Source organism: Triticum aestivum, chromosome 3A (genome assembly GCF_018294505.1).
Source record: "Triticum aestivum cultivar Chinese Spring chromosome 3A, IWGSC CS RefSeq v2.1, whole genome shotgun sequence".
Lineage (NCBI taxonomy): Eukaryota > Viridiplantae > Streptophyta > Magnoliopsida > Poales > Poaceae > Triticum > Triticum aestivum.
In genome coordinates this window covers 500,897,266-500,923,275 of record NC_057800.1, presented here as the reverse complement: position 1 = coordinate 500,923,275, position 26,010 = coordinate 500,897,266, and the positions used below count along the sequence as shown (strand labels likewise).

The following is a 26,010-nucleotide window of genomic DNA, read 5'->3' as shown; positions in this document are numbered from 1 at the left end:
TGGAGACGTATCAAAGACATACATCAAGTGTTCTCAAATCCTTAAAGACTCGATCCGATAAGATAACTTCAAAGGGAAAACTCAACTCGCACAAGGAGATAGAGGGGGAGAAACATCATAAGATCCAACTATAGTAGCAAAGCTAGCAGTACATCAAGACCGTGCGAAATCAAGAACACGAGAGAGAAAGAGAGAGAGAGATCAAACACATAGCTACTAGTACACTCCCTCCTCGTCATGGAGAGCACCGGGATGATGAAGATGGCCACCGGTGATGATTCCCCCCTCTGGCAGGGTGCCGGAACAGGGCCCCGATTAGTTTTTGGTGGCTACAAAGGCTTGCGGCAGCGGAACTCCCGATCTCAGTTTCTTTTCGGGGGTTTCTGTATTTATAGGAATTTTTGGCGTCGGTGTCATGTTAGGGGGGTCTCCGAGTCATCCACGAGGCAGGGGGCGCGCCCAGGGGGGGTAGGGCGCGCCCTCCACCCTCGTGGATTGCTCGGGACTCTTCTGGCCCAACTATTTTATGCCGGGGGCTTCTTTTGGTCCATAAAATATCATCAAAAATTGGCATGTTAATTGGACTCCGTTTGGTATTCCTTTTCTGTAAAACTCAAAAACAAGGAAAAACAGAAACTGGCACTGGGCTCTAGGTTAATAGGTTAGTCCCAAATAGCATATAAATGCATATAAAAATCCAAGATGGATAATATAATAGCATGGTACAATAAAACATTATAGATACGTTGAAAATGTATCAGCCGACTTATGACAAATTTACGGCATGGCCTTGTTATGTTTATCTACAGCTTAAAATGCTGGGTCGTAAGGATACCGTCATGGTGCATGGTGATAGGAAGATAGCTTTGGAGTGTGAAGAGGGCGATGCTGCCTATGCTGAGTCTGTTTGTGCAATAGAGGAGTTGAAGTTCTACAAAGGTAATGTTGACCCGGCGGATATGACCCCCTTGAAGAAGCCAACCACAGAGCATGACCCTTTGTTAATGTTTAAGTCGGTAGATGACACCAAGCGGGTCGATTTTGTTCCTGGCGATTCATCCAGACAATTCAATATCAGTGCCAATATGGATCCAAAATAGGAAAGTGCGCTCATCGAGTTCATCCGTGAGAACCGGGACATCTTTGCATGGAAGCCTTCACACATGCCAGGTGTACCGAGGGAGCTCGCTGAGCACACTCTCAATGTTGATCCAAAGTTTAAACCGGTCAAGCAATTCCTTCGTCGTTTTAATGAAGAGAGGCGCAGGGCCATTGGTGAAGAAGTGGCCCGGCTCTTGGCGGACGGGTTTATTATTGAAGTTTTTCATCTTGAATGGTTGGCTAACCCGGTGCTGGTGCTTAAGAAAAATGGCACTTGGCGTATGTGTGTGGATTACACAGACCTTAACAAGGCATGTCCGGCTGATCCTTTTGCTCTCCCTCGTATTGATCAGATCATTGATGCTACGATGGGTTGTGAGCGTTTGAGTTTTTTGGATGCCTATTCTGGTTATCACCATATCAAGATGGCAGTTAAGGACTAGGAGAAAACATCTTTCATCACTACCTTTGGAGCCTTCTGCTACGTGTCTATGCCTTTTGGGCTTAAGAGTGCCCAGGCGACTTATCAGCGATGTGTTCAGAATTGCCTCCACAGCCAGATTGGATGCAATGTTCATGCTTGTGTGGATGATATAGTTGTGAAATCAAGGAAGAAGGAGACCTTGTTAGATGATTTTAAGGAGACCTTTGACAACCTCTGAGTCTACAAGATGATGCTTAACCCGACAATATGTGTATTTGGTGTGCCAGCAGGCAAGCTTTTGGGTTTTTTGGTTTCTGAAAGAGGTATTGAAGCTAACCCAGAGAAAAGCAAGGCTATCACTTCTTTGGCTAAACCGGCATGTATTAACGACGTCCAGCGTTTGGCGGGTCGTATTGCGGCTTTGAGCCGGTTTATAAGCCGCCTCGGAGAAAAGGCTATCCCTCTATACTAGATGATGAAGAAAACAGATCGCTTTCTCTAGAGTGATGCTACTAATCAGGCGTTCGAGGCGCTTAAAAAACAATTGGCTGAGCCGCCGGTTCTCGCAGATCCTATTGACAAGGAGCCCTTGCTTTTATATGTGGTGGCTAACAGCAGAGCCGTCAGTGTAGCGGTTGTTGTGGAAAGGAAGGAATCAGGCAAGGAATATCAAGTTCAAAGGCCGGTTTACTATGTTAGTGAGGTGTTAATTGAATCTAAGCAAAGGTACCCACATTGGTAGAAGCTAGTTTATGGAGTGTTCATGGCTAGTCGGAAGTTGAAGCAATATTTCCTTGGTCATCACATCATTGTGGTCAATTCTGCTCCTCTAGGGGATATTATTCAAAACAGAGAAGCAACAGGCCGGGTGGCCAAGTGGGCCATTGAGCTTGGATCCCATGGTTTAAAGTATATGCCTCAGGCAGCTGTCAAATCTCAGGCGCTTGTGGATTTCATCAATGACTGGACAGAGTTGAAGATGCCTGAGGAGAAGCCTGATAATACATATTGGACTATTCATTTTGATGGATCTAGGCAGTTGGAAGGCTCAGGGGCTGGAGTTATTTTGACTTCCCCATGAGGTGATAAGTTTTATTATGTCTTAAGGCTTATATTTCCTTGTACTAACAATGCAGCTGAATATGAGGCCTTGCTTCATGGTCTTCGGATGGCCAAAGAGATGAACTTAAGCCAGGTGAGGTGTTTTGGCGATTCAGATTTGGTGGCTCAGCAAGTCTCAGGAACTTGGGATTCCAAAGACCCACTCATGGTGGCTTATCGCCGGGCGGTTGATGCTATTGCTGGTCATTTCAAGGGTTATCAAGTGGAACATGTTGATCGTAGGAAAAATGAGGCGACTGATGCTTTAAGCCGGTTGGGGTCTCAGCGTAAGCCGGTACCACCTACTGTCTTTCTTGATATTCTAAATAATCCTTCAGTTAAATTGCCTACGGAGGAGGATCTTGCTATCCCTGACCCAGAGGCACAGTTGGTGGCGGCTCTTCATGCTATTCCCGACTGGACAGTTCTGTATTTGGCTTATATGACCCGGGGTGAGTTACATGAGGATGAAACTTTGGCCAGGCAAATAACCCGGTGGTCTAAGTCAATGACCATTATCAATGGCGAGTTACACTAATGCAGTGTCACAGAGGTGATTCAACGCTGCATCTCTCCTGAGGAGGGCCGTGAGATTCTATGAGAGATTCATGAAGGGGATTGTGGCCATCATGCCGGCTCTAAGTCTCTCGTGGCTAAGGCTTTTCGTCATGGGTTTTATTAGCTGACGGCTCATGCTAATGCAGAAGATCTGGTTAGCAAGTGCGATGGCTGTCAGAAATTCTCCAGACGAGCTCATGTGTTGGCTCAAGAATTGAGGATGATTCCAATCACTTGACCTTTTACAGTCTAGGGTTTGGATATGGTTAGACCTTTCAAGAGATCCAAGGACAAAAAGACCCACCTTTTGGTGGCAATTGACAAGTTTACGAAGTGGGTTGAGGTAGAGCCGGTCAGCAAGTGTGATGCGGCAACGGCGGTTCAATTCATTAACAAGGCGATTTTCCATTTCGGCTACCCTCATAGTATCATAACTGATAATGGTACTAATCTATCTAAGGGTGCTATGAAAGCATTTTGTCAATGAGAGCATATTCGTCTTGACGTTTCATCAGTGGCTCACCCCCAGTCCAATGGTCAAGCTGAAAGAGCCAATGAAGAAATCTTGAGAGGCATAAAGCCCCGGCTTATGGTCCCTTTGCAAAGGACGCCGGGTTGTTGGGTTGAGGAGTTACCCTCAGTGCTTTGGAGTATCAATACTACCCCCCAATAGATCCACGGGTTATACGCCCTTCTTCATGGTTTACGGAGTAGAGGCAGTTCTTCCCAGTGAAATTCGTCACGACTCACCTCGTGTGGCGGCTTATGTCGAAGCTGATAATGAAAAAGCATGTCAGGATGATCTCAACCTCCTGGATGAGGAGCGTGACCTTGTGGCGGCTCGTTGGCGATTTACGAGCAAGATCTGCGATGTTGTCATAGTCGCCGGGTTAAAACCCGGACCTTTCAATAAGGTGACTTGGTACTTCGGCTCATCCAGGATCAAATAGATATGCACAAATTATCAGCAAAAACCTAAACAATGGGTCATACTACCTCATTGATATTCGAGACCACAAGGACTCACGCACATTGGAGGAGGAGACCCGCCGGCCTTGGAACATTGCTCATCTTCGGCCTTATTACACTTGAGCCACTGGCTCTTGTGTTGTACATACTTTCATCAATGTATATATTATGATCAGTATAATAAAGCCGGCATCCCTAATAATTCAGCGCCTCTGTTGTTTCATTTCTAAGTATCTGAGTCTTTATTGTCCGTTCATAAGATCACTTGGGGGCTTCCTGCTCATTGAGCATAGCTGTGACTACCCTTTTGATCCGGCTTACACACCTTGTTACAAATTACATGGGGGCTTCCTGCTCATTGAGCATAGCTGTGACTACCCTTTTGATCCGGCTTACATTTCTTGTTACAAAGAACTTAAGGGCTTCCTGCCCAAGTTAAAGGTTACCAAAGAGAACTTGTTGCAGTGCGCAGTTCAAACATGGGTATCCTGCCTTGATGGCTTATTATAGGTCACTTGGGGGCTTCCTGTTCAACGAACATAGCCATACTTACCCTCTTGATCGGTTTGTATGCGAGGTGTAAACACCAAATTCTGGGTTATCCTTCTTGTGTGTCCTTGTTACTCCGCCCATGTAATCCTGGAATGACCCGCCATACTCTCAACAGTCAATCTTGTAATAAAGACCCTGAACTTGTTGAGGTTAAAACGACGATTGGTCATGTGAGGGCCGGCTTACGGGTTTGAATGAAGGATTAACTCAATGGTTGTGCGGCCCTTGAAAGCACTTGAAATTTAGGCTTGGCGGCCTATGAAAGCCTTGATTTTTCTGATTTGTTATTTTCTCTGAACATTGTTTGGATTCATATCCTTGTTAACATATGGTTTAAAACAATTCACGCCATGTAGCCTTAATCTTTATAACTCATATTTGGGCATATTTGGGTGTTTTGATAACCCGTCCTAGCTTTGGATGTTAAGTCGTCAGTATACTTTGACTGCGCAATTGGAGTTATGCGCTATACGTCTTTGGGCTGTCACCCTCATGGGATATGGCGATGTAAGCCGACAATATGAACCAATTTCACAGGTATGTTTTTACTTGTTATATGAATATGCGAGGTTTGATAACCCGACCTAGTTATAGACTTTAAAGTCGCCAAAAGATATTATCTTGGGCATTATGACCCGCCTTGGCTTAAACCGCCAGGGCGAATATCGTTTAAACATATGTGCAGGAACATTGGTATTCATATGATCATTGGAAAGGATAATGATATTTCATGTTCACTCATTGGTAGCACATCAAGTGTTTCATCAACAGTTCTCACAATAAAAATGATAAACATGCACGATGGCATGGCCGATCATTATTTTTAGCTAGCCTATTACAAGGTGTCTTACGGCCCAAAGAATAAGTGTTTTTCTGTGCACAAATTCTACGCGACAGTTTACAAGCCGACCCTTTGATCGGTTATCTTGATCCCGGCGGGTTGAAGGTTCCGGGTCATCCTGCGCCGATTCTTCGTCCTCTCCCATCATCTGAAAGTCAGATGTGGCCCAGTTGATCCCAGTGAAAGCTTTAAATCTAGCTTCATCATCTATAAGGGTTGACGGATCAATATCGGGAGCGAAGGTGTGCTTACGTGTTGGTGGGATCAGATCCACGACATCATGAATCGGCGCTGATACTTTTGAGTTTTCTTTAGTGCAAGCCGCCTAATATTTTGACAAGTCAGTTGAGGGAGTCCTGGATTAGGGGGTGTTCGGGTAGCCGGACTATACCTTCAGCCGGACTCCAGGACTATGAAGATACAAGATTGAAGACTTCGTCCCGTGTCCGGATGGGACTTTCCTTGGCGTGGAAGGCAAGCTTGGCGATGCGGATATTCAAGATCTCCTACCATTGTAACCGACTTTGTGTAACCCTAACCCTCTCCGGTGTCTATATAAACTGGAGGGTTTTAGTCCGTAGGACAACTTCATGATACGACAATCATACCATAGGCTAGCTTCTAGGGTTTAGCCTCCTTGATCTCGTGGTAGATCTACTCTTGTACTACCCATATCATCAATATTAATCAAGCAGGACGTAGGGTTTTACCTCCATCAAGAGGGCCCGAACCTGGGTAAAACATCGTGTTCCTTGCCTCCTGTTACCATCCGGCCTAGACGCACAGTTCGGGACCCCCTACCCGAGATCCGCCGGTTTTGACACCGACATTGGTGCTTTCATTGAGAGTTCCTCTGTGTCGTCGCCTTTAGGCCCGATGGCTCCTTCGATCATCAACAACGATGCAGTCCAGGGTGATACTTTTCTCCCCGGACAGATCTTCGTCTTCGGCGGCTTCGCACTGCGGGCCAATTCGCTTGGCCACCTTGAGCAGATCGAAAGCTACGCCCCTGGCCATCAGGTCAGGTTTTGAAGCCTAAACTACACGGCTGACATCCGCGGGGACTTGATCTTCGACGGATTCGAGCCACAGCCAAGCGCGCCGCACTATCTCGATGGGCATGATATAGCTCTGCCGCCAAACAGCGCTTTGAAGGCCGCACACGCACCGGTTCCGACCATTGATTCGGAGCCTACTGCGCCGATCGAGGATCAGCGGTTGGACACTGCCTCAGGGGCTGCGATCTCAGAGGCGATCGAGCCGAACTTTAGCCCCGCACCCCGCATGGCTCGTGACTCCGAGGAGCCAGATTCCTCTCCGAACTCCGAGCCCCCCACGCCCCTACCGATCGAATCCGATTGGGCGCCGATAATGGAGTTCACTGCCGCGGACATCTTTCAGCACTCGCCCTTCGGCGACATCCTGAATTCCCTAAAGTCTCTCTCTTTATCAGGAGAGCCCTGGCCGGACTATGGTCAGCAAGGTTGGGATACGGACGATGAAGAAATTCAAAACCCACCCACCACCCACTTCGTAGCCACTGTCGACGACTTAACCGACATGCTGGACTTCGACTCCGAAGACATCGACGGCATGGACGACGATGCAGGAGACGAACAAGAACCAACACCCGTAGGGCACTGGAAGGCCACCTCGTCATATGACATATATATGGTGGACACTCCAAAGGATGGAGATGGCAATGAAACAGCGGGGGACGATACCTCTAAGAAACAGTCCAAGCGCCGGCGTCAGCGGCACCGCTCTAAATCCCACCAAAGAAAAAACGGTGATTCCGGCATGGGAGATAATACTACTCCGGATAGTGCCGAAGAACACCCCCTCTAGCAAGATTTAGCACAGGAGGATAGAGAAGCCAGCCCTCACGAGAGGGCGGCGAACCAAGAGGTTGAGGACGATAATTATACGCCTCCCTCCGAAGACGAGGCAAGCCTCGACGACGACGAGTTCGTCGTGCCAGAGGATCTCGCCGAACAAGAGCGTTTTAAACGCAGGCTTATGGCCACGGCAAGTAGCCTCAAGAAAAAGCAGCAATAGCTTAGAGCTGATCAGGATTTGCTAGCTGACAGATGGACTGAAGTCCTTGCGACCAAAGAGTATGAACTCGAACGCCCCTCCAAGAGTTACCCAAAGCGCAGGCTGCTACCCCGACTAAAGGAGGAAGCACCTACATCACCAGCGCATGACATGGCCGACCGGCCACCTCGTGGCCGCGACAGAGAGGCCTCTTGGCCCTCCAATCAAGCCATGCCCCGACGCCGCGTCAAGCATACTAAGGCACGGGAAAATGCGCCCGACCTGCACGACATACTGGAGGACAAGGCAAACAAGATCGATCTACGGATCGCGCAGGCACCCCACGGCATGTGACGGTGATCGTCACTCCGGATGCAATAAATCCGGCCGGGCCGAACTCAATAGACAAAGCTCCTTCGAGCTGCATCATGATATAGCCCAATACAGAGGCGCCGCACACCCACTATGCTTCACAGATGAAGTAATGGATCATAAAATCCCTGAGGGCTTCAAACCCGTAAACATCGAATCATACGATGGCACAATAGATCCAGCGGTATGGATCAAGGACTATCTCCTTCACATCCACATGGCCCGCGGTGATGATCTACACGCCATCAAATACCTCCCACTCAAACTTAAGGGACCGGCCCAGCATTGGCTTAATAGCTTGCCAGCAGACTCAATCGGTTCTTGGGAGGACCTGGAAGCCGCATTCCTTGATAACTTCCAGGGCACTTATGTGCGACCACCGGACGCCGATGACCTAAGCCACATAATTCAGCAGCCAGAGGAATCGGCCAGGCAATTCTGGACACGGTTCCTAACAAATAAAAACCAGATAGTCGACTGTCCGGACGTAGAGGCCTTAGCGGCCTTCAAACATAATATCCATGACGAGTGGCTTGACCGGCACCTGGGACAGGAAAAGCCGAAATCTATGGCAGCCCTCACAACACTCATGACCCGCTTTTGCGCGGGAGAAAACAGCTGGCTAGCTTGTAGCAACAACTTAACCAAGAACCCTGGTAATCCGAATACCAAGGACAAAAGGGACAGGTCACGTCGGAATAAACAAATGCGCCGTGTTAACAGCGACAGCAACAAGGATACGACAGTTAATGCCGGATTCCGAGGCTACAAATCCGGTCAACGGAAAAAGCCATTCAAAAGAAATACTCAGGCCCCGTCCAGTTTGGACCGAATACTCGACCGCTTGTGCCAGATACATGGCACCCCCGAAAAGCCAGCCAATCACACCAACAGGGATTGTTGGGTGTTCAAGCAGGCAGGCAAGTTAAGAGCCGAAAACAAAGACAAGGGACTGCATAGCGATGACGAGGAGGAGCCCAGGCCGCCGAACAACAGTGGACAGAAGGGATTTCCCCCGCAAGTGCGGACGGTGAACATGATATACGCAACCCACATCCCCAAGAGGGAGCGGAAGCGTGCGTTACAGGACGTATATGCGATGGAGCCAGTCGCCCCAAAGTTCAACCCATGGTCCTCCTGCCCGATCACCTTTGATCGAAGGGACCATCCCACTAGCATCCGTCATGGCGGCTTCGCCGCACTGGTTCTAGACCCAATAATTGACGGATTTCATCTCACAAGAGTCCTCATGGACGGCGACAGCAGCCTGAACCTGCTTTACCAGGATACAGTGCGAAAAATGGGCATAGATCCCTCGAGGATCAAGCCCACCAAAACGACCTTTAAAGGCGTCATACCAGGTGTAGAAGCCAACTGTATAGGCTTAGTTACACTGGAAGTGGTCTTCGGATCTCCGGATAACTTCCGAAACGAGGAGTTAATCTTCGACATAGTCCCGTTCCGTAGTGGCTATCACGCACTGCTCGGGCGAACCGCATTCGCAAAATTCAACGCGGTACCGCACTATGCACAGCTCAAGCTCAAGATGCTAGGCCCTAGAGGAGTAATCACGGTCAATGGGAACACTGAACGCTCCCTCCGAACGGAGGAGCACACGGCAGCACTCGCAGCAGAAGTACAAAGCAGCCTCTCTAGGCAGTTCTCCAGTTCGGCCTTCAAAAAGCCGGACACTGTCAAGCGCGCCCGGAGTACCCTACAACAAGACCGCCTGGCACGTTCTGAGCTAGCATAGCAATGTGGCCCCAACCCTAGCCCTCGCGATATAGCAAAACCAGCGCTTCGCGTACATAACTACGCTCTTGAAATACCATGGGCACAGGGGAAGGGGCACTATCACGGCACGCCCAAAAACGGCTTAAACCGCACCAGGAGCTGCCGGATTCCTTTTTTTTCTCTTACTCTCAGGACTCCATACTTCGGATGACCCGTTCGGCAATTCAACTGCCGCACAAACGATGCAAGATCCAGGAAAGCAGACAAGCCACGCCGCATTATGGAACTCCCAGGTGGTCTCTATTGCGAGCAGTATACCTATTTTTTAATACAATTCCGCGGCCTGCCCCTGGCCAGGACATGTTAAATAGTCCAATTTCTTTTGCTTATCGCACTATTTGTATTGTTCCGCTTTCATAGCAGCCTTTCTATAAACAATGCATAGCTTTTTGTCTATTTTTTGCATTATCCTCTTTTTATATATATGTTTATTAATAACATGTCGCATCCGTACACTGTGGTACGGCAAAAATACACCAGGGGCTTCAGTACCCATCTATATGGCGTGAGAAGTCCGTACACTTTCACAAGTGCGGCACCCCGAACTTATAGCACTATATGCATCGGCTCCGAATCATGATTTGGGTCAATGGTTGGGTTTGCCTGGCTCCTATGTTTTGGTGCCTTACGTTCCGCTATATCGGATAAGGTAGCACTAGGAGAACTACTGCGATTGTGCCCCAGTTGAGCTGGGCTGAGCACCTCAGTAGAGAAAGCTAAAACCGACTGTCATGATGAGGCGAGAGACCAATCGCTATTCGAGAGGTTTTTTGAGTCCATAAAGGCTTATGCCGCTTCGAGCGAGGAACCGGCTTTGTCCGGCCAAGGCGTGGATAGCGCCCCGAACTCGGTCTTCCGAATACTAGGGGCTTCGCCGAAATTTAAAATTATAGAGTTCTATGGTTAAGTGAGAGTGTTCAAGCATTATAGTCTGATTGCCTTGTTCGTTGTGCTGAGCGCCTCCCTCGACGGACCCAATCATGGGAAAAAGAGCGCTCAGGTTTATCCCGAACACCCCAGCACTAGTGACATGGGGGCAGAAGCTGACGACTGGCCATCTCTCAATTTTTTGATAAACGGCCGCACAGAAAGTAATATTTTAAATTCAAAAGCATTGCTTAGCGCATATGAACAAGTTTTCAGCGCACAGGATAACACGAGCGAGTTCATTCAAAAATTACATCCTTGGTACATTCATCCGCCATAAGGCGGGCACCAGCCAGAACATCCTTGTAATAGTTCTCGGGCTTGCGATGCTCCTTCCCCGGCGGCGGCCCGTCCCTCACAAGCTTCTCACCGTCCAGCTTACCCCAGTGCACCTTTGCACGGGCAAGGGCCCTACGGGCACCTTCGATGCAGACGGAGCGCTTGATGACCTCGAGCCTTGGACAAGTCTCCACCAGCCGCTGCACCAGTCCGAAGTAGCTCCCAGGCAGGGCCTCTCCAGGCCACAGCCGAACTATGAAGCCCTTCAGGGCTTGTTCGGCCGCCTTGTGGAGCTCGACCAGCTGCTTCAGCTGGTCGCTCAAGGGCACAGGGTGTCCGGCCTCAGCGTACTGAGACCAGAACACCTTCTCCGTCGAGCTGCCTTCCTCGGCTCGGTAGAATGCGGCAGCATCGGATACGCTGCGGGGAAGATCTGCGAATGCCCCTGGAGAGCTCCGGATTCGCGTAAGTAACAAGTAGTTTACTTTTATATGTCTGCTTTGCATAGAGAATGCCTTACCCGCCGCTATCTTTTTCACCGCATCCAATTCCTGGAGGGCCTTCTGGGCTTCGGCCTTGGCAGATTTGGCAGTTTAAAGGGCCGCAGCAAGCTCGGACGCTCGCGTCTTCGAGTCGAGCTCCAAACTCTCATATTTTTTCATGAGAGCCTGAAGCTCTTGCTGCACCTCGTTGACCTGCGCCTCAAATTTCTCCCGCTCGGTGCGCTCCGTGGCCGCTTTCTTCTCGGCCTTAGACAACGCCTGCTTGAGGGTCGCCACCTCAGTTGTGGCCCCTACAATAAGCAGTGTACTCCTGTCATTTTTTGCAATTGCATCTTCTTATAGGCATTTTTTCTATAAGGTATCTCTTACCTTCTTTCTCCTCGAGCTGCCGTTTGGCAAGGCCGAGCTCTTTCTCGATCCGCTCGAGGCCCTACTTCAGGGCACCCACCTCCGCAGTCAGTGCGGCGGTGGCCAGCAGCGAAGCCTGCATACGTATATTGACTCCTTTTTAGTTAGACTCCTGCGATATTTAATAGATCCTCTATTCGGCTTTTCTTTCCGAACGCCAAACAGAGCATCAGGGGCTACTGTCTATGCGGTAATATTTTTACATATTTTTTACTTACCTCGAAGCCTGTTAGAAGGCTAGCACAAGCTTCAGTCAGTCCGCTTTTGACGGACCGAACCTTCTGGACCACCGTACTCATGATGGTACGGTGCTCCTCGTCGATGGAGGCGCCCTTAAGCACCTCCAGCAGATTGTCCGGCGCCTCCGATTGGACGGAGGACACCGGCTCAATAGGCTTGCTCCTCTTGGCAGGAGTTCGCCTGCCGCGGTCCGGAACCGTTGATGATTCCGGCGCGGTGTCCGGCTTAAAGCCGGACTTGGAGCCCTGGGGGGTCTGGTCCCCTTTACTCATGGAGTCCGGGAGGTCGCCTCGCGGCTCCTCCTGGACCACCTCCTCTTGCCCCGGAGCTTGTCGCGACGCCACTTCGGCGTCATCCGCAGCATAGGGGGAGGCAGCGGGCAGAACTGAATTCACGTCCGATGAATCCAGGGAGCCGCTCGACGACTCGTCGAGCCCGTCCCTGGGTGGGCTGCATGATTACATTCGACATTAGGGAAAGCTATGCAACAAAAGGAATATCATGAGTTACTCTGGTATCCGAACACTTACGATTTCGCCGGACGCTTGGCCCTGTCCGGCCACTCCTCCTCGTCCTCATCAGCGTCGGGGGCGTAGTCCGGCGGAGGGGTTTTCCTCTTCTTGGACCCTTCGGCCTCCCCTACTGGGGCGGCCTTCCTCTTCTTTCCTCCCCCCACTGGAGGGGGAGAGGTCTCTTCTTCCTCCTCCTCGTCTTCATGGGAGGAGTGCGTCTCGGACTCGTCGGACGACGAGTCCGACACCACCATATGTCGGGAACTCTTTCGAGTCCCCGTGGCCTTCTTCTTCTTGGCCTTCTTCTCCGGCACCACATAAGGTGCTGGAACCAGCAGCTTCACTAGGAGAGCAGGGGCTGGGTCTTCGGGCAAGGGAGCCGGACAGTTAATCAGTCCGGACTTCGCCTGCCAATCCTGTCAAAGGTGAGGGAGTTTAGATCCCGCATAGAGTCAAACTATGAAGAAAACTTAACATCCTGTAAAAGATGAAAATATTTTTACCTCGCCAGCAGGACGCTGCGAGCTGAATCCGCGGTCTTCGGAGGCGGATGTGGGAGCCTCGGCGCCTTTGGTTAGCCCCCTCCAGACATCTTCGTACGTCGTGTCGAAGAGCCTGCTCAGAGTTCGGTGCTGCGCCGGGTTGAACTCCCACAAATTGAAGTCCCGTTCTTGACACGGAAGGATCCGGCGGACGAGCATGACCTGGACTACGTTGACAAGCTTGAGCTGCTTGTTCACCAGGGACTGGATGCATTTTTGCAGTCCGGTCACCTCTTCTTCGTCGCCCCACGACAAGCCCGTCTCCTTCCAGGACGTGAGCCGCGTAGGGGGTCCGGATCGGAATTCAGGGGCTGCGATCCACTTCGGATCGCGTGGCTCGGTGATGTAAAACCACCCTGACTGCCACCCCTTCAAGGTCTCCACAAAGGAGCCCTCGAGCCATAGGACGTTGGCTATTTTGCCCGCCATGGCACCTCCGCACTCCGCCTGGTTGCCGCGCACCACCTTTGGCTTGACGTTGAAGGTCTTGAGCCAGAGGCCGAAATGGGGGCGGATGCAGAGGAAAGCCTCGCACACGACGATAAACGCCGAGATATTGAGGATGAAGTTCGGGGCCAGATCGTGGAAATCTAGGCCATAGTAGAACATGAGCCCGCGGACAAATGGGTGGAGAGGAAAACCCAGTCCGCGGAGGAAGTGGGGAAGAAATACTACCCTCTCATGGGGCCTTGGGGTGGGGAGAAGCTGCCCCTCCTCAGGAAGCCGGTGCGCGATGTCTTTGGACAGGTATCCGGCCTTCCTTAGCTTTTGACATGGCCCTCCGTGACGGAGGAGACCATCCACTTGCCTCCCGCTCCGGACATTGTTGGAGAAGGTTGAGGTAGGAAGTGCGGGCTTGGGCGCTGGAGCTCGGGTGCGCAGAAGATGGATAGGCAAAGGAGGAAGAAGGCGTAGGTAAAAAGGTGGATCCTTATCCCCTTATATGAGCGGATGCGACTATGCGTCCCCACCAGCCTAGTAAAACTCGCTTGCCTCCCAAGCGCCGTGATAAATGGCGCGGTTGGGTTACCCACGTCCGTATTGATGAGAATCCCGTAAATGGGGGACACGATCTCTGCTTTGACAAGACGTGCCAAGGAAACCGCCTCGCAAAACACGCTGAGGTGGAAAAGTGAAAACGATTCGAATAAAGGCTTGGCCGTAGTGTGATGTCACGCTGCGGAATACGTCAGCAGATTAGATTTGTGTTAATATTATTCTCTCTGTGGCAATACGTGGAAACTTATTTTGCAGAGCCGGACACTACTCTTGGTGTTTACAAACTTTTATGAAGAATTTGGAGGAGGAACCCGCCTTGCAATGCCGAAGACAATCTACGCGCCGGACTCGTCGTCATTGAAGCCTGGTTCAGGGGCTACTGAGGGAGTCCTGGATTAGGGGGTGTTCGGGTAGCCGGACTATACCTTCAGCCGGACTCCAGGACTATGAAGATACAAGATTGAAGACTTCGTCCCGTGTCCGGATGGGACTTTCCTTGGCGTGGAAGGCAAGCTTGGCGATGCGGATATTCAAGATCTCCTACCATTGTAACCGACTTTGTGTAACCCTAACCCTCTCCGGTGTCTATATAAACCGGAGGGTTTTAGTCCGTAGAACAACTTCATGATACAACAATCATACCATAGGCTAGCTTTTAGGGTTTAGCCTCCTTGATCTCGTGGTAGATCTACTCTTGTACTACCCATATCATCAATATTAATCAAGCAGGACGTAGGGTTTTACCTCCATCAAGAGGGCCCGAACCTGGGTAAAACATCGTGTTCCTTGCCTCCTGTTACCATCTGGCCTAGATGCACAGTTCGGGACCCCCTACCCGAGATCCGCCGGTTTTGACACCGACATCAGTCTCCTCAGCTAGTTTGCTTGCCAAGGGGCGCATTTCCCATACACACTTGGTGAAATATGCTGCTTTGAAGGGAGACCTATGCTCTTTCAGGCTTGGGCAGCCGGTGGCCAACTCTACTGGGTCCAGTTCTGCTTGCCATGCCTTTGCCCGGCTCAGCGTGATGATGGCACCGGCTCTAGCGGCTGATTGCTTTAGCTCTTCAACTCTTTGAGGTAGCACACATAATTTATCCAGCACTTCCCTGATGAGTGAAGGTGATTGTTTTTTATGCGAGATAGCAGATATAGCTCGTTGAGCACCGGTGTATAACTGTTCCACCAGGGTATATATAGCTTTAAGTTTCATACGTATGTCTTGACCAAGGTTGGAACTTCTGGAGCCTGCATTGGCAAAGTTATTAATAAATCGACTGATGGTTGTTATACATCAATAGTGAAAGATTGAAGTACAATATTACTTACCAAAGATGGCAGCTGTCATGCTATTAATCTGATGCTTCAAGCCTGATAACTCTTCAGTCACCGACTTAAGAGCAGCTTTCGCATCTTCAACTCTTTTCAACAGAGCTGCCTTCTCTGTATCCCAGCCGGTTCTCTCAGCGATGAAATCCCTTTTCAACTTTTCAGTCTATTCCAAGGCAGTTTTTAGCTCTGACTTGGCCTTCGAAGTCTCTGATTGTTGGATCTTGATGTTTTGCCGCAGATCAATGACTTGGGATTCTTTCATATTTAATTCAGCCTACAATATACAAAGAGATGCAGCATTATAATCATATTATTTGAAGTCCCAAGCATAATAAAAGTATTTTACTTGGCACTTAGGGGCTAATGCAGGATATTTTTTTGCATATGAATATATAATGACCCGGCACATTCTTTTCAAATTGAGCCGGCTCATGGGGGCTACATATGCGGATTTTATGAAACATGATCTTAAGTCCCGGCTTAACTATCCAGATTAAACCGCCCCTTGGGGACTACTCATTTTGACTTAACAGAGATAACCTAATATGGAGAAGCTACAAGGTGCAACATATGATTTAAAGCCTACAACATATTCAATCCTTTCATATCTAGTAGACTTGGCGGCTGATATATACTTATATGAGAAGGATTTGTTAGTTCTTACCTCAAAGCGCTCCTTCATTAGGTTAACCAGGCCAGCTTCAAAGTCACGACTGGTATGAAGGCGGTTTAAGTAACCTGCGTGAATCTCATGAGCATTAAACTGGGCATAACTTTCCAAGTCTGGTTTCCCTTTGCCCTTGTCAGCAGGTAAAAATTCTTCCTTGGCATTATGTTTTGACAAGACAGTGGGGTTGCCCGGCTCTGTATAACCAACCCCGGTGACAATAACATCTTCAGCCTTTTCTTCAGCAGGCTTGGTGGGACTTGGCGGTTTAGCATTGGCCGGGTTAACATCTATGGAATCCATTGTGACATTGTGCTCTTCTGGCGGCGGGTCATCAGCAGCAGCTTCATGAGTCTGATGAGAAGTTTCTGACATCATTTGCTTCTCCGGGTCAGCAGCCTTGGGATCTTCAGTTGGTTTATTTACCTTCAGCTTTTTACTGGGCTTGGCTATACCACTGGAAATATGACACATGAAGGGGTTAATACATTAAATGTATAAGTATTAAAATAAATAAGTTTAATGTTCTCACCCAGGAGCGACTTTGAAAAGAGGAAACTGAGTTCCACTTGAGTCGCCAGAAGAAGAGTGAGGAGTTCCCTGATAATTTGAGTCGGACGGGTTAAGTGGTTGAGGGATGAGACCCGCCTTTGGATAAAGAGAGATTGAGTTCTGAGGCACCTCTTTCCGGCGTTTGCGAGGAGCTGGTGTGTTGGGTAAACTAGAGGAAAGTTCTCCACCTCCGCTATTCCGGGTTGTGCGGCGAACTTCATGCTCCCATTTCTTCAAAATAAAGTCGGGATCCAAGTAAGCTAAAGGGTGAGAAAACTTTACTTCCCAGCTCGCTTGATGAACCTTCTGTTGGAAATATGCCCTAGAGGCAATAAAAAATTAGTTATTATTATATTTCCTTGTTCATGATAATCGTTTATTATCCATGCTAGAATTGTATTGATAGGAAACTCAGATACATGTGTGGATACATATACAACACCATGTCCCTAGTAAGCCTCTAGTTGACTAGCTCATTGATCAATAGATGGTTACGGTTTCCTAACCATGGACATTGGATGTCGTTGATAACTGGATCACATCATTAGGAGAATGATGTGATGGACAAGACCCAATCCTAAGCCTAGCACAAAGATTGTGTAGTTCGTATGCTAAAGCTTTTCTAATGTCAAGTATCATTTCCTTAGATCATGAGATTGTGCAACTCCCGGATACCGTAGGAATGCTTTGGGTGTACCAAACGTCACAACGTAACTGGGTGGCTATAAAGGTGCACTACGGGTATCTCCGAAAGTGTCTGTTGGGTTGGCACGAATCGAGACTGGGATTTGTCACTCCGTGTGACGGAGAGGTATCTCTGGGCCCACTCGGTAGGACATCATCATAATGTGCACAATGTGACCAAGGAGTTGATCACGGGATGATGTGTTACGGAACGAGTAAAGAGACTTGCCGGTAACGAGACTGAACAAGGTATCGGATACCGACGATCGAATCTCGGGCAAGTACAATACCGCTGGATAAAGGGAATTGTATATGGGATTGATTGAATCCTCGACATCGTGGTTCATCAGATGAGATCATCATGGAACATGTGGGAGCCATCATGGGTATCCAGATCCCGCTGTTGGTTATTGGACGGAGAGTTGTCTCGGTCATGTCTGCATGGTTCCCGAACCCGTAGGGTCTACACACTTAAGGTTCGGTGACGCTAGAGTTGTTATGGGAAATAGTATGTGGTTACCGAAGGTTGTTCAGAGTCCCGGATGAGATCCCGGACAAGATGAGGAGCACCGGAATGGTCCGGAAGTGAAGATCGGTATATTGGACGAAGGGTATTGGAGTCCGGAATTGTTCCGGGGGTACCAGGTGATGACCAGCGTGTCCGAAAGGGGTTTCGGAGGCCCCGGCAAGCGTTAGGGGGCCCAATGGGCCAAGGGGAGAGGGAACATTAGCCCACTAAGGGGCTGAGTGCCCCTCCCACCCCATCTCACGTAACCAGGAGAGGTGGGGCGCCACCCCTAGGGCAGCCGCCCCTCCCGGCTTGGGGGGCAAGTTTCCTAGGGGGTGGGGGCGCCCAAACCCATCTAGGGTTTCCCCTGTGGCCGCCGCCCCTCCCCTAGGGAACCCTAGGGCGCCTCCCCCTCCTCCCTTTCCCCTATATATAGTGAGGGAGAGAGAGAGGGCAGTCGCACCCTTCCCCTGGCGCAGCCCTCTCCCACCTCCAACACCTCGTCCTCCTCCGTAGTGCTTGGCGAAGCCCTGCCGGAGAACCACGAGCTCCATCACCACCATGCCGTCGTGCTGTCGGAGTTTTCCCTCAACTTCTCCTCTCCCCTTGCTGGATCAAGGAGGAGACATCCCCGGGCTGTACGTGTGTTGAACGCGGAGGTGCCGTCCGTTCGGCACTAGGATCATCGGTGATTTGGATCACGACGAGTACGACTCCATCAACCCCGTTCACTTGAACGCTTCCGCTTAGCGATCTACAAGGGTATGTAGATGCACTCCCCTCTCCCTCGTTGCTAAATGACTCCATAGATTGATCTTGGTGATGCATAGAAAATTTTAAAATTCTGCTACGTTCCCCAACACCTTCTATCTTGGCAGAGGTTCTGCGTCGGAGGAAAATGATAGTTACCTCTTCACCATCTGCGTGGTTGGCCTTTGTATCATCCTGATAGTAATCAGTGTCAATAAGATGAATAAAAAAGGAGCCAAGAGAGTCAAGATCTACCTCAGACGCATTGTCCAAAGTGAAGAGATTAGTTGCATCTGCCTTCTTTTTGACAGGTTTCTTGGAAGCCTTGGTCTTGGTCCTGACTTTCTTGGCCGGCTTATCTTGCAATTTCTTGCTCCAAAAGGGAGCATCAACTTGAGAAGGAAGCAAACCAAGATGAAAAATGTGCAATGCAATATGGATAATGATTATAAGAAAATTGAGATAAGGGACTTACGGCTGGAGCCGGGTTAAGAGTGCAGAAGGGGTTCAGCCCCACTTTGTTGCAAGTCTCTAAACTCTTGTTGAGCAGAGTCTTAGTCATATCATTGATCTATTTATCTTCCAGACAGATTGGAGAGTAACGCAGTGGATCTTTGACATCGCCGGTATACTCACACATTAAGCCAGGTCGGCGGCTTAAGGGTAAGATTCTCCATGCGACCCAGCATCGAACCAGATCGACTCCAGTCAAACCATTGGCCATTAAGGCTCTAATCTTTGAAAAAATAGGCATATATTTGGCCCGTTCTCCTATGCTGATCCGTTCTGGGAGAGGATGTCTGTTGCTAAGCCGGCTTTCACGGTAACCCGGCAGAGGATTTTCACCTTCTGGAGATGTGTCTTTGCAGAAAAACCAAATCTGGTTCCAGTCCTTCGGATGACTGGGGGATATGGCGGCAGGAAAAGTGGCTTCTTTCCGACTCTAAATCGAAATGCCAGCTAGTTCTAGACTGTGCCCGTCTGTGAACTCGGTCTGGCGGTTCAAGTAATAGAATTCCCTGAACAATTCTACAATGGGCTCTTGTTGAAGGTACACTTCGCCGAAAACTTGAAAGTTGCAGATGTTTGAAACAGAGTTGGGCCCGATATCTTGCAGATGGAGTTGGAAGAAATGCAACACATCATGAAAGAATTTTGAGCTGGGTGGGGTAAACCCCCGAAACATATGATCTGTAAAAACTATGACTTCACCTTCTTTTGGGTCAGGGGTGGTTTCTGTTCCTGGGACTCTCCAATGGATAACGTCTTTTGCAACTAAGGCACCCACTTGGACATACTCATTCATCGTCTGTTCTGTGACCCGGGAGGCGACCTAGTTGCATGAAGTGACAGTTTTGGTCATTTGGTTGATGAAAAGCCTAGAAAGGAAAAGTATTGTCGGATTAAGGTTATGATGTTAAGTCGTCCGGTGATCAAAAAGTAAGTGCATTATGCAAGGCCAATTCGTATGTAGAGAATACGTGCTATAAAGGTTGGCATGATTAAACCAGAAGACGATGCTGGGTTATACAGATTCTGAACACATACTAACGGTTTAAAGCGGGGCTAATGGTGTTTGGTGGGTTACGGCCTATCATATAAGCCGCCCGCGCGGCTGCAGTTCACAAGTATCTCAAGACCTATAAGTGAAATTTTGCCAAGTACTGAACAAATAGGTTCCACGGTTCAGTTCTACGATTTTGGATCTACAGCAGTTCAAAAAATAAAATAAATCTCAAACCTAAGGTTGAGGCAGTGGAAGAACTCATGTATTCAGATGGGATCTAGTACAGAAAGGGCACCCTCTACGATTGGAAAGGGATGCTAGAACTACTGCCGCACAACTTCAGTGTCATGTTCAGATCCAACTACGCGTTCTAAAGAGAAAAATGAAGAACACCTACGAATGGCGAAAACCCTAATGCAGATCTGCTATGAGGAAAGGTGAGTACTTACGGACGCTGATGAACAACAGAAGTCCGCCGCCAGTTTTCTGGTCTGTTCAGGTCGATGCAGCGGCCGAAGTTGAAGTTGTTGGCGAAGGCTGGCGGCGGCGAAGCTTGGTTGCAGTGGAGTCGCGAGGAGGGAGAAGAAGATGTGAGGGCAGGGGTAAAAGGTGAAAAGAAGGGCCCCCTGTCCCTGTTTATAAGGAAGTGACTAGATGGCATGCGCGGGAATCGAGGAGGCCAAAAATGATTATGTGGCCATATGGACGCCTCGATTTTCAGGAGGTCTATTAAGGTAAAAGATCTGTTGAGATGTCCTGGGCTTTGTGCGGAGTTAACGCGCATGATGTCATGGCGGGTTACCATGGTTCTGTGGTGTGACGTCATGGCGGGTTACAGCGAATTGGTAAGGAATTGATGATGGAAGATTCTGCTAAGTCAAGTGGTGAAGATTGATGTGAACAAGTTTAAATCAACCTAGGGCCTAATGTTGGGGATATAACTACTAGGTATGACCCGCCCAGGAGGGGTCGGGTCATGCCATTGGCGACTTAAAGACAAAGAGGCCCGATAAGGTCCAAGAAGACATGAAGATGGCAGTTCATAGAGCAAGCCTATTGAGGGCCCAAGACCCAGAAGCGACTTGAGGCCCAAAGGTGTGAGCCGCCATATGTTAACCTGTTTTGTAAGGCAGGTTTAGTTAGAAACTGAGCCGGTTACGTTTGTATGAGCCCGCCGGGACTCTGTAAGCCGCCGAACATCAATCTGTATATAAAGAGGTGACCCGGCGGCGGGTTAACTTAAGAAACAGACAATCGAGAACTAGGTCAAACGTATTCGCTCCCTTGTAATTGAAACTTAAGCAATACAACTAGAAGCAGGACGTAAGCTTTTACCTCGTTGAGAGGGGCCGAACCTAGGTAAAACTCTATGTGTCCTTTGTTCCGTTCAACCCCTTCAAGCTAACCTAGTGCGATGGTTCCACACCTAAGTCCTTTCACTACGGCATCTATCATGGCAAAATCATGACACAGGGGGTTTCCTGCAAAAGCAAAAAACTGACTTAAAGCTAGCCTATGGGTTGATTACCAGAAACATAAGGGGGTTTCCTGTAAAAATGAAAATCTAATTTGAAATTGAACTACAAGTTGATTACCAGAAACATCAGGATGTTTTCTATAAAATAGCATTGACGAACTAAGATACCTGTTCACTTTATTAGTGATAGATAGATATATAAACATGGGTCGCTTCCGTGCCGCTTTTTCTCGTGGCTTGCTATGAAGAACCTTTGTTGGACCTCAGACAGACTAGATCGAAGGGGTTTGGCTCATCAAGACTATCTGTTCTACAATCAACATGAGGAGACGATTACACACATCCTACTTGCGTCTTTGCGGGGACGATTTGGTTCTCGCTATGGAGCTCTATGGGGACGCCAGACCTAATGCCAACGGTTGACGACACTTTGGTGGAGAGGTGTACCACGAGAAGCTCAACTAGGTGCCCGCAAAAGGAGTTGAGGGCGATCATTACACTAACCTTATGGGAGCTATAGAAGCATCCTAATGCGGTCGTCTTCGATGGAGTAGCCCCATCGCTTGCGCAAACAGTCAAGAATATAGAGCGTGACGGGCGGACGTGGAGATGAGCTGGACTACTTAAAGCAGGACTTATTTCTAGTACTTTGGTGCTCTAGCTCTAGCTAACAGGAACCTATGTCTAGTGGATGTTTTGTTTCACCTTACTTCATGTAGTACCATCTTTTCTCTGTACCCAGCATAGTGCTAATGACATTTTGCCCTATAGTAGACGTCTTAACGGCGAGCCTTTACCAGCGGGATTACTCGAACTCGCTATCCTTCCTTCCCCTTTTCCTATCTCTCAGTCTGTATGAACTGAAAATTTCCGTGATCAATGCGAAGGGGGCAGCCCGGTTTCCACAAATAGCTAACAGGAGTGGACCAAAACATGATTATGGGCAACCAAAGTCATCTAACGAACCCTTGCGATTGCAGCATAATCCAAGAGACAAGACAACCACGGTTGCACAGGAACACTACTGGATGAACATCCAGCTTACAGTTCATCACTAGCAAAAGGACGCAGTGTGTCAGAGCCTACCCACTACAGGCACATGGCTAACCAATGTGAGTTTTTGGTTATAGTCTAGTTTAGTGGCGCACCAGAACAGACGGTTCAGGTAGCAGCAGCATCCCAGGAAGCCATCTGATATTGCAATCTCACCTAGAAGGCATGCAGATCAAAATTTTGGCATTCCCAAGTTTTCAGACCCGGTCAAAGATCTGTGCTGGCCTTGCTCCCTTCGCCTGTAGGGTTTTCAGGTACAGCTGATTGTGGTTGATCTTGCTGCTGTCCTCCGCTTGTTTCAGGATGGAAATTGATGGGGAACTTGGTGACCCGGGGCTTGTCGGTCAAAATATTTCTCTGCACCCGGTCAATCAGCAGCTTCGCCGGGGGTTCTTCCCTAAGTTGCTCATCATCATAATCATTGTTCACGTAGTAGCCTACTCTGATGAACTCCTGCCCCATGTATGAACAGGTCAACAAAAGCACCGTGACACCGATTATGTCCTCCTCGCGGATCTTTGAGGGATCAGGGGGGTCGGCCTGAAAACAAAAACAGACATATCAGTCTGGTGTTGCAAATTTTAATCTGAGGTAGGAGCAAAGCAGCTGCCCAACTGTAATATGAACAGGCAGAACTCTGTGCAGTTGTGAAACATCATTTTCATATCAGAGTTCATGATGCAGATCACAGAGTCGTAGATCAGTAACCTATTTACCTCCAGAACAAAACGGTATGTCCCAACATTCACAGGGCCAACAAGCACACTCTCAAGTTGCTGATCATAGTTCTCATCTTCAGCTGATCCAACATATATAAGCTTCCACTCCAGATCTGGAAGGCCGACCAACAAACTCATTGTTAGTACTTCACCAGACTCAGCCAGGATAAGAACAGCATTATACTCATGGTACTCATAACAAATGGTAGGTTCAATATTTAATAGGTCAAAACTATACAGATGCAAAACGGCTATTTTTTTAGTCATGGAAAGTTTTGCACATCTTCTCATTAAGGGGAGGTGTGTATTATTATTAAAGGATATTATCAGAAGGAAAAATGTCCACTGCCCTCACATGCGCATAAACACATACCAAACAGAAACAGAAACACCAACAAGCTCCTTCTACAATATCAGTAATTGTTAATTCACCAAGAAAACAATATGAGAATGATAAGAAAATAGTCACCAAAGGCATAACGACAATTTGATGTGACACCCAATTAATATTGGTTAGTAAAAAGAAATGCTTCAGCAAATTGGTCAACAACTATGTCTTGTGCCCAAACAGAAGATAAAAAAAAGTGCCACGATAAAGAAGTGGCAAGATAAGAATATATCAATCATGATCCCATGATCATCATCACTACACTAATGTAAGCAGAGATAAAACATGAACATGAATTCCCGTAACTATTCTATAAACCATAGATTTTTACACAGAGAACTAATCAAATGTTGACATCCAAATCAATCTCCTGGGATGTAGATGCACATGCCAAGTATAATATACATTTACTAGACCAGGAAAGTGGCAACTCACAAATTATCCTTATTTTGTTCAGTCTGTAGTATCGATTTCATACAAGAACCAGTGCATTTTTCATTATTGTAACTATACATGATTTTCGTTAAATATGCATCACTACAGAATCATATTTTTATCGGCAAGTATCATAAACAAAATAGAACATAATGAAACACGTAAAGCTCCAGAAAACTGTACTCATTGTCGCCGCCTTAATTTTAGAGAACTCAACTAAAAGAACCTGTAGACTAGTCAAATATACCTTAATAGCATGGCCCTATTTAATACACTGTATCCAACAGTCTAACAATCATCAATTAAAACCGTTGATTCTTAAACTGAAGATTAACATTCACAAACCAGAGTCCATCAAACTTGCATAGTAGAATACCAGAAGCATAGCATCTACACACAATATACATGTTGCATGGTGAAGAAGACATTTACTTTGCACATAAAGTGAATGAAAAACACACATATTTCTACCTAGACCACTTAAATTGTATATGTCAGTCATCCCATGTTCATATAATCAGTTGCAGTGAAGGATTCTGAATCTAACACTAGACAAATTCACTGTAACAGGCCAATACATTTCCCAGAGGTAATTGGTCTAGTACCAACTGAGACCATACACATCATGATAACAGGCGGCTTATCAGACCAATCTCTGCTACTTTCTGCTAAAACTTGTATAGCTACCAGAGCTCTGTTTCAATGTCAAAGCAGAAGGAAATGATCTAATAATTCCCTTCACTCGTCAAAATGGACTAATCACAAACTAGGGTAAATCTAGGACACCCATCCACAATTCCGAGCAACTTACTCAATCCAATCGAGTACAGTAACTGCTCCACCACCACTCTAAAACCCTAGAATACAAGCCGCAATAACCGCAGGCTCCAACCCCTACTTCAGCAGCCTCGCATATCCAGCAATCGAATCGGAAGAACAACCATGAATCATGACAACATGGAAACGAGCGCCCGCCAAACAAGAGCAGCAGAGAAGTTCGCGCCGGCGGCGGGGGAAGGGGGGGGGGGGGGGGGGGGGGGTGAAGGACGCGAACGCACCGTCCTCGAGGGCGACGAGGCACTCGTACGAGATCTCGAACTGGAAAGGGTTGACGAAAGAGGTGGGGTTGTTCAGCACCGCCACGTTCGTTAAGTTTACCGCGCTCATCGCCGCCGCCGCCGATCGCCGAACCGAAAGGAGGGGGGGGAGGGGTTTTGGGTGGATTTGGGTGGAGAACAGAGCCCAGAGGAGAGAGAAGGGTACTTTCGGTACTTCCTTGCTGGGTGTCGAGGTTTTTTTTGTTGAGTGGTGACTGTCGATGTTGAGGGGCGCCCAGGGGGGAAGTCTCGCGTCGCGGGTAGCCCCAGATGGGCCGGCCAAGCCGAGCGGGACGCCATGACCTGTTTGTTTTTTCTTCTGTTTTCTGTTCTAGTTTTTTGCTTTATCTTTGTACTTTTCTTTATACTTTAAATATATATATACACACTATTTAAAAACACATTTGAAAAATATTGAACAAGTATTTGGAAAATGTTGAATAAGTACTAAAAAATGTAAACTATTATTCTAAAAATGTTGAACAAATATTTGCAAATGTGAATAAACATTACAAATGTTGAACAAGTATTTGATAATAAATGTTGAACAAATATTTGAAAATGTGAAAAAATATTAAAAAAATTGAAAAAAATTTGAAAAAATGTTGAATAAGTATTAGAAATGTTGAACAAGTTTTTAAAAAATGTTGAATCAGTACTAAAAAATGTTGAATGGGTATCT

The 26,010-nt window shown here is 48.0% G+C and overlaps 1 protein-coding gene across 1 annotated transcript; it reads right to left on the bottom strand.

Annotated features, from left to right (window-relative positions):
• Positions 1 to 22,644: 22,644 nt before the first annotated feature.
• LOC123061854 (histone chaperone ASF1B) lies at positions 22,645 to 25,533 on the bottom strand. The gene is made up of 3 exons (XM_044485135.1): positions 25,290 to 25,533; positions 23,406 to 23,521; positions 22,645 to 23,229 (listed from the first exon to the last, which is right to left on the bottom strand). Exons 1-3 carry the CDS (start codon positions 25,396 to 25,398, stop codon positions 22,897 to 22,899), a joined length of 558 nt encoding a protein of 185 aa, XP_044341070.1. The 5' UTR covers positions 25,399 to 25,533; the 3' UTR covers positions 22,645 to 22,896.
• Positions 25,534 to 26,010: the final 477 nt, after the last annotated feature.